Genomic DNA, 14,606 nt, shown 5'->3' with positions numbered 1-14,606 from the left:
TGGAAGGATTATTATATAAAATAGTAAGGATGAATTTTTGTGATTTATGATTTCATTTCAATTAGTCCATTGTACTTGTGTTTACCTTTACTTCCCATTATCAAGGCTAATGTAGGAATTATGAAGGGCTGATTTTTTAAGCTTCTTCACTCCTATACTTACCAAGAAATAGCAACCATTTAAAAGTTTTATAATCTATTAAGTACGATGAGTCAACATCATCTTTCCCAAATTCCCAGAACAACTTCTGCCGAGGGAGGGAACATCCCAGTCTGCACCTTGTAAGGCATGAAAATGCCTGACACAGGCCTCTCAAGGTCTGAATTGACGTTCCCCTCCCTCCCCTTCCCTCCCCCCTTTGCCTAACAGCCAGTGAAATGTAGGCACAAATCAAAATAAATATTCTATCACACACAATATTTGAATGTACATCAAAATGCAAAGAAAAAATTCTGTCTTCCATCCTGAAATGGTCATCTAAAGACTGGCAAAGCTATTTGATTACTGTTCTTCTGTTAGTTCAGAGAGGCTGGCCTGTCACGTTCATTTCTTGTTAGTTGTCTAATTTCTGTCCATTTGTGAGTTGATGGTGTTGAGAAGCAGTTGGGTTATTACCACCCATCATGGCTCCCACACGTCTGGGTGACAGCAAAGAGAACATAATTGGGTTTCAGCCAACATTTGCCGCTGCTTTTAGGTCCTGATTGTTCATTGGTGTATTATCCATATATTTCTAATATTTAGTGTGTAGCTTTCAGGAATTCAAGAGACAGCCACCATTTTGAGTACTTTTCAAATCTATAAAAAACCCATAGTAATATCTTCGATTTTTGTTGTATTGGTAGCTTGCTCATTTATGTCTAATATTTCAACCATCTGATCTAATGAAATAAAAGTGACTTGTAGACATCCAAAAAGATACCTCCTGCTTCTTCTCATAAAGAAAGAATGACTTCAGTATAGAGAGAGTTACACATCCTTATTTTACTGTAGCAGCATTTAAGCACCATGTTTTTAGCGTGCACAGTAACATCAAATTTTCACCAATATTTGGAACTTCTGGTCTCCAGTAACCACCACTCGATGACTCTGCTGATAAAATCTTACATCATTTTGCTGATGATTATTTGTAGATTGATGGGGCCAGATTAGATTTTCCTGAATTTTGAAGAAAGACTATGCACAAGGGCAATGTTCTCAGGAGTTGACAGGGTTGTGGTTTTACTAGACCAGATGCAGCAGAGATACAGCTGTTTCTGAAGCACAGGACAACAATACTATAGCTGAAGTGTTGTCCAGAATCCATCTATTGCACACAGCCTCTCAGCGAGGTCACATGAATTGAATTCAATGGCACATGATGTCAGGGGCTTCAAGATGGGGTCGTGATTAATTAATTGCTGCATATCTGGCTGAAGATGACTGTAAGTACTTCAGAAAAGTCTTTAACATTCACATACCGTATTTGAGGAGGAGATGCTCATGGTGCATTCTCCTCCCATTTGCTGTTTAATTAATCAACACCATTCATCGACAACTCTAGCAGAAATGCAGCGCTCTAATTTAATCTGTTGGTCTTGGAGTTGTTCAGCTAACTCCATAGAATATTGCTCCTGCTTCTTAGCATATATATTGCCCTGAATTGTTGCTTCACCAAGTAGAAGATTCATTTCTAAGAACACCTAGTATTTCTTTTGGAGCACTCTCCTACACTAGTAACTGAATCAAGGTTCAGAATCAGATTTAATATCACTGGCATATGTCGTGAAATTTGCTAACTTTACAGCAGCAGTACAATGAAATACATGATAAATAAATTTTAAAAAACAACTGAGTTACATTAAGTATGTAAATGTCTATTAAATAGCTAGGTTTGTCTCCAGACATAATATTAATATAGACTCAGAGATATGCTGGGCCAGGGGTTTTAGAATTTGCTAGCGTACAAATCTGTTGTTTTTTTTATTGTCCTAGATCTGTTCTGAATCTATACTGTTTTAGTGTGCACCATGCAAGTGTTACCTCTGCCATGGTTGCACACAAGTGAACTCACCATTGCGAATTATCATGGACAGTTGCATCTGCTGCAGGTAACTGGGCAAGGATGAGGTCAGCTCAGCTTGTCATGGCATCATTAACATAACGTCGGTTGGTGGACACTGGAGCCCCCACCCACTGCGCTCGAGAATAAAGCTCACCTTCACAGATCTGCATTGAAGGCTTTTCGTTATACACATACGTTGAATGGTCGATACTTCAACTTGCAATGATTACCTGGACCGCAGCAAGTGAGAAAAAAATCAAACCGTAATTCACTAACATAAACATTTTCAGCTATCTCAGGTAAACAGGTTGGAAGCACATACTGTATAGTGCATCTGTTATTTATTTCCAATTACTCTCTCCTTTTGAATTAGCACACTAATCACTGCTCAACTAATAAATAGAGGTGAATCCAGGGGCACTTGCTTAACATCCATTTATCATCATAATGCCGAGTTAAGTCAATTAATGCCTAAACTAGAAGCAGTGTCAATGACATGAACACATCAGTTAGGCATTAAATAATTTACTAAAGCAGCAATACAATTTATGAATCTTTGTTCATAAATGTAATTTTTGCAGTCTATTTCAGCAGAGGTGGTACGCGCTAGTTTTGGAGATCCATCCATTAGACAGCCATGCCCAGAGGTACATGAACAGCCACTGCCAGCCTCCCTGCATTAACAAGGCTCAAATGGAGCTCTCGCAAAAGGTCACACTGCCAATGTGGGGGGAGAAAAAAGAGAGAGAATCGCAGCTATTTGCAGAGGAGATGGATAACGTGTGACTGGGGCCACAGAGAAATGGAAGTCAGTGGTTCAGCACGAATGTCACCTGAGGGAAGGTGTTACAGCATTAATCAGAACAATTTTGTACTGGAGCCACTTCAGCTAACTGCACATCAGACCAACTACATGATGCATACTTTGAATATTAAAGTACAGCAACTAAAGACACGCCAATTACATTGGAAATTAAAGTATACATTACTACTTCCATTTTAATGTATATTGGTTATTGAAAGTAATCCTGGCTTCTGCAATCTTCTTTACTCCAGCTTTGAAAGATTGCACGTATAAAATTGATTACTGTTTGTAATCCCACAGTTTAGATGATGTAGTTTGCATTTCTTTGATTACGCTGATTGGCAAGTTCCAAGCTTCAGCTCAGAGTTATGGTTTTGCGGGAATTCAATCCATTGACAGCGCTAAACAAAGTGATGAAAATCTCAGGTCAAGTTCTACACATCTTCAGCAGCCTTTGCTCATCCAGTGCCACCTGACAGACAGCTTTATAAATGGCGCATGGGCAAAAAGCAAAAGTACAAAATGATTTAAACACAGGAGATTCTGCAGATGCTGGAAATCCAGAGAACACACACAAAATGCTGGAAGAACTCAGCAGGTCAGGCAGCATCTATGGAAATGAATCAACGGTCAGTGTTTCAAGCTGAGACCCTTCATCAGGACTAGAAAGACACCAGAATAAAAAGGTAGGGGGAGTGGAAGGAGAACTAGCTAGAAGGTGATTGGTGAAGCCAGCTGGGTGGGCAAGGTAAAGGGCTGGAGAAGAAGGAATCTGATAGGAGAATGTGGACCATGGGAGAAAGGGGAGTCATCAGGCAGAGTTGATAGGCTACTGAGGTGAAGGGTAAGAGGTCAGAGTGCCAAATAGAAGAAGAGACAAGGGGGAAGAGGGAAAACATTACCAGAAGGAGAAATCAATGTTCATGCCATCAGGTTGGAGGCTACCTGGACGGAATATGAGGTGTTGTTCCCCCACCCTGAAAGTGGCCTCGTCGTGGCAAAAGTGGAGGCCATGGACTGACATGTCGTAACAGGAATGGGATATATTAATTAAAATGGCTGGTCACCAGGAAATTCCACTTTTGGCGGATGAAGTGGAGGTGCTTGACAAAACGGTCTCCCGACTTACATCAGATCTTAAAAATGTAGAGTAAGCCACATGGATGCAACAGGCAACTCCAACAGGTTGGCAGGTGAAGTGTCACTTCACCTGGAAGGATCATTTGAATTCCTGTATGGAGGTGAGGAAGGAGGTGAATGGGCAGCTGGAGCATTTCTGCCGCCCCCCAGGGAAATGTGCCAGGAGGGAGATTAGTGAGGAGGGGCAAATGGACAAGGGAATCACAGAAGGAGCGATCCCTGTGGAAAGCAGAGAGTTGGGGGAAGGTAAAGATGTGTTTGGTGGTAGGATTCTGTTGAAGATGGCGGAAGTCACGGAGAATGACCTGTTGGATGAGGAAGCTTATGGGGTGATAGGTCAGAACATGAGGAACTCTATCTCTGTTCAGGCAGCGGGAAGTTGGGGCAGATGTTCGGGAAATGGAGGAGGTGAGGGTGAGGACAGCATCAATGGTGGAGGGAGGGAACCCCCATTCTTTGAAGAAGGGGGACATCTCTGATGTCCTGGAAAGGAAAGCCTCATCCTGGTAACAGAGGCAGTGGAGACAAAGAAACTGAGAAAAGGGATTAGCATTTTTACAGGAGACGACATGGAAAGAGATATAGTCAAGACAGCCATGGGAATCAGTAGGTTTATAAAAGATGTCGGTCGACAGTTTGTCTCCAAAGATGGAGACAGTGAGATTGAGAGAGAGGAGAGAGGTGTCAGAAATGGGCCACATGAATTTAGGGGCAGGGTGGAAGTTGAAGGCAATGTTGATGAAATTGTTGAGCTCAGCATGAGTGCATGAAGCAGCACCAATGCAGTCATCAATGTAGCACAGGAGGAGTTGGGGAGCATTACTGGGGAAGGCTTGAAACATGGAGTGTTCTATGTAGCCATTAAAAAAGCAGGCGTAGCTGGAGCCCATGTGGATGCCCATGGTTACCCCTCAAGTCTGGAGTGAGTGGGAGGAACCAAAGGAACAATTGTTGAGGGTGAGGACCAGTTCTGCCAGATGGAGGAGGGTGATGGTGGAGGGGAACTGGTTGGATTGTTTGTTAAGAAAGAAATGGAGAGCCTTATGGCCTTCTTGATGGGGAATAAAAGTTTACAGTGAGGCGGTCAGGGCCAAGGGATTGAAAGTTGTTGAGGAGATTTAGAGCAAGTGAAGTGTGGTGGTTGATGGTGGGAAGGGACTGAACTAACGTGGACAGAATAGAGTCAAGGTGTGCGGACATGAGTTTAGTGTGGCAGGAGCAACCTGAGACAATGGGACCACCTAGACAGTCACATTTGTGGATCTTGGGTAGGAGGTACAAATGAGCAGTGTGGGGTAAGGAAACTATGAGCTTGGTGGCAGTGGATTGGAGTTCTCCAGAGTTGAAGAGGTTAGTGATGGTGTTGGAGACAATCTTCTGATCATCTAGAGGGGGGATGATTTGGCGTGCACCAGAGAATCAGCATCAATTCAACCGGAATCTATTTGCGATCAGTATCTTAAAATACATGGTCCAAATACTAATGCTGCATTATCTTATAGTCGCCGCAGAAAGAGCCCATTTTGATTGACGCCAATCGTATACATTCACTTTCACTCCTTTGACCTCCTTGCACCCTGAAACTCACTCTGTCTTTCACATGCTCATCAACTCCCCCACGATTCGTTTTGCCATTAACCTACACAATGGAGTAATCTACAGTGACAATTAACATACCAGTGCAGCTTTGTAATGCGGGAGGAAGCCAAGGCAACTGTCAGGTACCCATGCAGACGTAGGAAGACCATGAGAACTTCCCACACTCTGGGTCCCTGGAGCTATGAGACAGCAGCAATCACTGCTGCTGAGGGCAAGTACTTATTTGATTGTGGTGGTACAATTTATTCAAGAGTTGTGATGCTGGGCACTGTCGGGATACAGCTTTACTGCCAATTTTGGTTTTGTGCAGCATTATGGTTCAGCTATTGTAAATTCCTGAACATACTGAAACAGAAAGTAAAGCACTGCCGCTTTCGATTGCTTTAGGGTAAAGTGAAATTCCAAATTGGTTTAAAGTCTCATCCTAAAGAGAACCCTCTTTGACCATTAGGCCTCCGTATGCATTTTATTTTGAATTTTGCGATGTATTGAGAATGCTTTTCTATCAATAATTTATCCACTGCAGCTCAGGACAAGCATCAGGATATGGAAGCATAGAACTGCTTTGCACTGAACTCAGTGAAGCCCACACAAACACGTACCATGCAATAACCGTCTGATTACATAGAGGCTACGCTGTATGTAGATATACAGTATGCCATGATCAACAGAGTAGAGTCTGGCGTCATCACCCAGTTCAAGTTGAATACTCAGTCGACCCTGCATGAATACCCATGAATATAGCCTAATGAAACAGTGTTCGTCCGGGGTCAAGGCACAAAACGCAGCACCAACAGTCCTGCACAGCACAAGGCACATATAACACATATAAGATAGCAGCAAACATACACAGTCACACAAGAAAAGTACAATATAGCCCAAGTCCTTGAGAGACATGTCCTGCAGATTAATGGCGCCTGGATGATTGTCAGCAAGAACAAGCTTTCAGCATGCAATCCACCTTGACCTCCACTGAGCAAACACTGAATGACAGCACTGATGGCAGGGACTTGTCCCCAATCCAGCATGGGCACAGTGCCACAGTGCCTGCAGTATCTCCTCTCCTGGACGGCTGCAACGGGCAAGCTCGCAGAACGAGGACTAGTCCACACTTCCACCGAGGCCGTGCAACTCCCCTGCTGTCAGATATTCGATACAATATGCCATCATTTACACAAGGGGAGAATCTGCTATCATTTAGATCTAATTATTGTCCTGTATAGCAAGAACTGGTGCAGTATTTGTAATCTTCAAGGCTAGAAATTGCTTTATAAGAAATTAGCCATCCAGCATTAATTCCTGATTTTGTTGGATTACAAATTCAATTCATGAGAGGATGACTAGCAGAATTTCAAGTGTAAAGCAAAGACTACCGATCAGCTTTATATAAAGCACTACCAAAGAATGTGTTTATTTATACAATAAGCATTGACGTTATAATCAGGATACCAGTTTTGGAAGAGGTGCTGAGCCTGACAACGTAACAGTGCTGAATTAATGCACATTAAGTCAAAGTGACAAGATCACTGAAGCAAATTTAATTAATGACAGTATCCTGGCTGATGTTAATTTAACTTCCCTCGCTTTAACTCCTCATTAACTTCCCCCTGAACCAAATACCAATCTCTGTAAGAAAAAGAGCAGCATCCTCTGTGTCTTTGATTACCTTTAGGAAGTGTTGCAAAGGCTGTCTCCTTCTCCATCTCTTCAGCAACCCCTACAGTATTTTGTGTTCACATCTCCCCAAACAGTACAGCCCAGACTGAAATGCAGCATGGAGCCAACAACATTCCAGCATGGAGCACAGAAGAACTCCGTGTAATCTCACAAACAGAACAGCAAAAGCAATTTCAAGTTAACATTCATTTTCTAAAGCTGAAATTATTTTTAAGGAAGCTTTAACTTTGATAAAAGCATAAAATAAATTCTAAAATAACAACAGTGGCCCTAGCATCCCTTTGCAGATGGCTAAGGAAAAAGGTAAAATTTACATGAAATCCCTTAAATTTCCTCAAAGTTTTGAGTGGGAGATTCCACAAGCTGTCAGCTGGTGGCAGAGGTATGGACCCCTCCGCTTGTTGTGGGCAGGTTTCTACACATGATGAATTTTCCTTCATGTTGCAGCCAGCAGGGTTACAGTTTAGAGATTATCCTCCAGGGAAGGACATAAATTCAAGACTGTGTCATGCAACCCCAACAAACAGCTCCATACAGCCCTGAACAGAGGACCTGATTAGGATGCTGGTCCATCCTCACAATTACCTGGAAATGCCAAAAATGGGCCAGGCATAAATATAGAGAGGAAAAAACTCTGGAATTAGACATCCTCAAGCAAAATGCTCATTGTTCTCCTCAGGAGAGACCGCAATGGAAATTATGTCGGAGAGTAATGCTGTTGCTATGTATTTGTAATGTTACAGTGCCCTCTCCTGGATCAGTTGATTCACTGCAAATTCATTTTTTTTCAACACCTTTCTAACAAGCCTAAATTAAGAAGTTCAACAGTAAATTCAAAAGGATAAGGTCATGCAACAGTAAGAAACGAACAGAATTATTTTAAGCAGCATCTTAAATTATTGCATGGAACATTACTGGGCTTAATGAGCAAGGATAAATGAGGCCACTTTTACAAGAGTATCTAACCCTTTTAAGTGCAGATTCTTTTTACCTCTTATGCAAAGACAAATCAATTAGTTATGACAAGCATTGGTTCTGCATTGACACATTTTAAATGAGCTATATTTTCACACAAAATAGAGGTAATAGGAGCTTTTACATTTCTAATTCTTCACTGAGACGTTCCAGATCTGATTTTACCTCGCATTATTCACTGTCGACTTTTTTAGCAGCAAAAGCAGAAATTATCAATTCTAAAGAACATTTTCTTTAACAAAAGGCTAGTGTGATTTTCTGCCCAGGTGCTTTGAGCTGTGGACTACAATTTTAAGAAGAATTTTGTGTTATTGGCCATTGGTCATTGAGAAGAAACACAAGCCAACTCCCGGTTCGTTGAAGAGGCTCATCCTATCCAATCAGCTCTGCTATTCTTCAGAAGGAAATTGACTGACTACAAAGTTCAGTTGTGTCAGTTCAGTCACAAAACAGGACAGCTCTGCGCAAGTGGAGAAGTGTGCTTTTGGTATACGAGCCTTTTGCAAATAACCAGGAAGTGGAGACTTCCCACCTCAAACTTACGACAGACAATTAAGCTGTCTGAGTTATTTCTGTCCTTTTTCACCACTTTTAGCTGTACATTCACAGCACCTGGCATTTGAAGTTTACCTATTCGTTTATTTGCTAAACCTGAGACAGTTTAGGAAGTAAAGGGAATATAAAAAGATGATATAAATGACTGTATTAATATTTATTAAGTTAACTAATTAGTTTAATTAACTCATCACATTTGTTTTACTCTCCCTATTTTCGAAAATCGCACTATATTGAACATTGAACATTGACTTCAATGTGACGTGAATAACCAGATTACTGATGATTGTAGAACGGGGAAACATGCTCTTTGGGTTCTTTCCTTCCAAGAATGTACATCCTTTGTTCTCTTCACCTTTATGACACAGGTAGCTTTGAATGCTGAACCTGGTGTGAATTAAGTACAACAATTAATCTCTTTTTAACTTCCACCTGTTTTTCAGCCTTCATAATCTCAGTTCCAATTACCTCATCTTTTTAAAGACTAACTTTATTTGTACATTGAAACGTGGAAACGCACACTGAGAAACATCGCTGGCGTCAAATCAAATCAGTGAGGATTGTGCTGGGGGAAATCCGCCACACTTGCAGCCCGACATAGCGTGCCCACAACTCACTAACTCAAACTCACGTTATTAGAACGTGGGAGGAAACCAGAGCACCTGGAGGAAACCCACACAGTCACGGGGAGAACGTATAAACTGCTTACAGACATTGGTGGGAATTGAACCCCCAAACGATGTTTCTGGTTTCCTCAATCAAAAATGCATCACATTAAAGGTATAAAGATTAAAATCAACATAACGAGGAGAAACAGACGGATTGCTTTCACTCAGAAGATAACATCTACCAAGCCAGTGAGCACACAGAACAATTAATACAGAATGAGGGTTTTCTCAGATATCTGATAACACGCAGTCTCCTGTCTGCAAGAACCCTTACCTGAGTGGCCCCGGGGGTGGTGACTTGAAGCTGTCAACGATCTACAGCAAAGCATTAGTGCAGAGGCCAGCAACAGCCAGTGTGTGAGGAGTATCGACCTTGCCCAGAATTTCATCCTAGCAGAGAGGGGAGACACAAAGAGAAAGCAAATAAGTTACGAATATGTGGGAACTGAGGAGCAGCATTCAGGTTCTCATTGTGAACGTCCAAGTGTCAGTCATGGATTATGCCATGCCAGTAGATTCTTTCTCTAATGTTATAACTTTTATAATGTATGCAGCATATTCTTTACATCATATAAGGAAGTCATTCCAGGCAAACACAGAGTAATCCTAATCAGTACTAGCGTTCCTTGTAACCTATACGATCCACATTCCCATTGACTCCCCGGACCCTGCTGCTGACCTACATACTAGGGACAACTTTTAGCTATCAACAAACCTGCCGCATGACTTTGAGATGCAGGAGGGGAACAGAGCGCCTGGAGAAGATGCAAGCTTCACATAGATGGTACCAGAGGCCAGGGTCGAATCTGGTTCCTGGATCTACAAGGCAGCATTTCCACTAGCTGTGCTATAGTGCCACCCCACATTAACACACCATGTCCAGGGTAACATGGGTGCAGTCCCACCATACAACACAAGATCACGCACCCGCCACCTAAAGTCAGGCTGTAGCTGAAAGCAACTGGGCCTCATCTTACTAGTTTTTCCACTAGAAAAGGAGAAAGTAGGAATGGAAAACAAGAGAAAATCTGCAGATGCTGGAAATCCAAGCAACACACACAAAATGCTAGAGGAACTCAGCAGGCCAGGCAGCATCTATGGAAAAGAGTAGTCAACGTTCAGCAGGACATGTAGTACATATATATATATATATATATATATATAAAAAAACAGAACTAGTTATTACTTTTTATTGAAAAGAGTTGCACACTTTTTTAGGTTCAAGATGAAGAGGTTTAGATCATTCCTTGACAGAGAAAAGGCTTCAGTTCAGCTGGGAAGGCGAATGATTGCCAGTGGGGTGTGCTTGAAAATCAAGAAGAGGCAAAGTTCATGTTGGCAAAGAAGAATTGTTCGATAGAATTATCATTTCCCAAGCACGGTGTATTGGATACAAAACACAGCACTATTAAAATCACTGCTTGGTATGGAGGGGCTACTGCACAGGACTGAAAGAAGCTGCAGAAGGTTGTAAATCTAGTCAGCTCCATCTTGGGTACTAGCCTACAAAGTACCCAGGACATTTTTAGGAAGCGGTGTCTCAGAAAGGCCGTGTCCATTATTAAAGACCTCCAGCATCCAGGGCATGGCCTTTTTTCACTGTTACCATCAGGTAGGAGATACAGAAAGAAGCCTGAAGGCACACACTCAATGATTCAGTAACAGCTTCTTCCCCTCTGCCATCCAATTCCTAAATGGACATTGAAGCTTTGGACACTATACCTCACTTTTTTTAATATACAGTATTTCTGTTTTTGCACATTTTTAAAATCTATTCAATATACGTAATTGATTTACTTGTTTATTTATTATGATGTTTTATTTTATTTATTATTTTTTTCTCTCTCTTTGCTATATTATGTATTGCATTGAACTGCTGCTGCTAAGTTAACAAATTTCACGTCACATGCCGGTGATAATAAACCTGATTCTGATTCTGATTTCTAGATTTCTACATGAAAATGAGACAGTCCAACTAGCTTATTACTATAACTGAACTGCATTTAGCAATGAACTATTAGAGAAGATTACAAATCACAAAACTGCTGCAGCCCCATGTAGTGCTGCCCCTTATGTCATCAATTGACTCTCTTTCCAATTAGCCCCAGCTTATCACGACTGGTCACACCTGAGACAGATGCAGCAAATTCCGCTAGCTCACTCCCCAGAGTCTACGTGGCCAGTGTTGGATTACTTTCGATCCCTCCTGGACATGATCTCATCAGAGGTCTACGACAGCCACACTTGAGCAGAGGGCAAGTTGATTCTTGATTGCATTGATATGGCTTGGCCAGTTCCCAACATATACAAAGGAAAGACGGTTGCCTGCACTTCAGTCTTTGGCCTTTCTCTCCACCTGCCTAATGACTTTGTAAGCCAGGTGCTGAAGTTCCCCATTGACCAGAGTGTCTAAAATCAGCAACTCTTGCACTGCCAGATTAAAATGGAAATCTCCGTAAACTATAAGGCTCGTTAGAACACTGAGCACAAATACCAAGGAAACTAGGTGACCTTCATCTGCATGCAAAGCACCATGAAATATTATAGATTAGATAGGGCTTTATTTGTTTTATAAAATATCATTAAATGTCATTAGGCATTCCAGTGGCTGTAGAGCTACACTCAATTACATTTGGAAAATGTGTTTACTAAATGGTGAAAGGTGCTGAAAATGTATTGGCTGAGGTTAAGCATTCCTCTCGTCATCATGCAAGGAACATAGCAACACTATTTCAGATGAAACTGTAAATCTATTCTGAAAGAAATCATTTATTATCCTCCTTTAAATAGACAACAAGTTCTGGAAATGGATTTCTATTAGTCATCAAAGCAATTCTTACCAACAAACGGGTTTTCAGAAAAGTTATGTTCTAAGTTTTTAAGATATTCTTTGGAATGTTTGTGTATTTAAATGACAGTCTGTTGAAATGCAGCCGGTGCTGTGATATGGGAAACACCACAGCCAACTTGTAAAGTGCAAGCTTGCACAAACAGTAATGCAAACATGATCTGACAATTGATTTTTTTTAACTGATGGTGATCCGGGGATAAGTGCTGGCCAGAGGCCAGGGATAAATCTCGTGCTCTTCCTCGAAATAACACCAATCCATCTTGGATGACACAGTAGCACAATGAATAGTCATGGCCTCGCAGCACCAAACTACACAAGTACAATCCCGACCTCAGGTGGTGTCTGTGTGGAGTTTCAACGTCTTCTCTGTTACGATATGGGTTTCCCTTGGGGGCTTCAGTTTTCTACGACGTTCAAATATATGAGGGTTAGGAGGTTAATTGGCCTCTGCAAACTGCACCCTGTGTTAGGAGAACATCTGGAGGGGACCTGATGAGAACATGGGGAGATTAATATAGGTTTGGCGTAAATGGGAGGTTGATGATCGACATAGATTCAATAGGCTGAAGGCTACTGTGCTGCATCCTTCTATAACTCTAGATCACTTACATCCACTTAAGGTTAAAGGTAGGGTTTAATGATTTAACACATTAACCAAATTACTGAACAGGGATGTTGGATGAGATTCTTGTGCCTCAACCCAGGAAAAGACACGAATGCTACCACAATAAATATGGGAGGGTGGAGCACTATGCCAAAATTATATGGAATGCTAATCACAACTTACCTCCCATTAGTCAAACATAATCACAACTCCGGGTACAATAAATGGAGATTTCATCACTGGATTATCACTCTATATGAAATTTGACAAAACTGAACAACACCTTGCCACTAATTTGCACAAACTTTGACTGTTTCGTGGATGATATTGCAAGTTTGGAGATGATACAGGGGCCTATGTTTTAAATTAATTACCAATCCACCCTTCAATTTGCACAACCCTTTGGTGGTCTTTCTGACACCACACCATAGGGTGCAAATGACATGAGGTCAGGCTGAGGTGCAGTGACACATCGTACATCTTGTTAAAGAAGAGAGGAAGAAGAAACTGCAGGTGCTGTAAATTTTGAGCAACATGCAAAGAAGCCAGAGGAACTCAGCAAATTAGGCAGCATCTATAGAGGGAAACGGCCAGCTGACATCTAGAATCAAGACTCTTCTTTCAAGTTCCGAGTAACAAGCCTTATGTTCTGATTATTGGGAAAATGAGCTGAAGTGTGGATGAACACTGTCCCTTCATAGTTTTTAATCTGGACACGACTGCCTCTACTCTCTGTTGGGAATAACAATCCAGAGAACCTCATCAGTATAGTCTGATAATGTACAATATCTCACAGTACAAAACAGACAATAATCTTCACACTTGGAATCAGATGTGCCAGGTAAACCACTTCTGTTATATGAATGCTTCCTTTGGGAATTATGGCACTTGTCCATAGGCAAAAAGTATGAAACTTTATCCTGTTCTTTAAATGCCTTCCCAGATCATAAGGTTTGATATTAAATGTATCATACCCATCAAACTTTACAGCACAGATACAGGTCTCCCATGTCTGTGGCAGCACTTTATACCTGGAATGGATACCACTCCTCTCATCTCTTTCCTTAGACTTTAGTCTTCCTCTGCTTCATTTGTTCATTGTTTCCTTCCCTTCCCTTCAGCTAATCCTTGCAATGTTCTATGTTCCTAACCACTTTCTATTAAGGCACTTCCTTTCACACTCTTTTTCAGATTGACATTATTCATCCCACTTCTTCTACAATTCAAGGAAATAGCATTCGCTACTCCTACCAAATGTACAATGAGGAGAGTTAATATTTCCCTTATGCAAGTTTGCATCGGCATTGTAATCATACAAAGTCACAAGCAGCAACAACAATGTACAGCATACACTTCTTGCGCTCTCTCAAATATCCTCAGATAGGCCCTCTCATGGGTGTGGGGATGTTGACTCTCTACCCCATTAACAAACTCTCAGGGTCTATTCCATTTCTAGAACTTCTGTTCATACCTCTTCTCCTGCTGCCTAGAACAATGATCTTTCACCTCAAGCCTCCACATTTAATAGATCTCACCTCCCACCCTTCATAATTTCTGACACCTCCAACATGACACCACCACCCAGACAGGTCTGCCACTTCCCTTTCAGCATTCTGAAAGGACCACTCCCCCTCTGGCTCTCTGGTTCACTCTTCCATGACTATCAACACTCACTTCCTTTCCATTTC

The 14,606-nt window shown here is 41.5% G+C and overlaps 1 protein-coding gene across 3 annotated transcripts in view; it reads right to left on the bottom strand.

The window, feature by feature from the left end:
• Window positions 1-14,606, bottom strand: part of tafa4b (TAFA chemokine like family member 4b) — a 360,145-nt gene that overhangs the window by 319,163 nt on the left and 26,376 nt on the right. For 2 of the 3 annotated variants that reach the window (XM_063068393.1, XM_063068391.1), the window contains exon 3: window positions 9,738-9,853. In XM_063068393.1, the coding sequence (XP_062924463.1) occupies window positions 9,738-9,852 (115 nt within the window). In that variant the 5' untranslated portion in view covers window position 9,853. Of the gene's footprint in view, window positions 1-9,737; window positions 9,854-11,591; window positions 11,730-14,606 lie in introns of those variants that run through there. The other variant, XM_063068392.1, reaches the window with a different exon arrangement.

The sequence above is a fragment of the Mobula hypostoma genome, chromosome 15 (genome assembly GCF_963921235.1).
Source record: "Mobula hypostoma chromosome 15, sMobHyp1.1, whole genome shotgun sequence".
Taxonomy (NCBI): domain Eukaryota; kingdom Metazoa; phylum Chordata; class Chondrichthyes; order Myliobatiformes; family Myliobatidae; genus Mobula; species Mobula hypostoma.
Note: the sequence above shows the minus strand (reverse complement) of the source record. Positions and strands in the feature narration are given on the sequence as shown.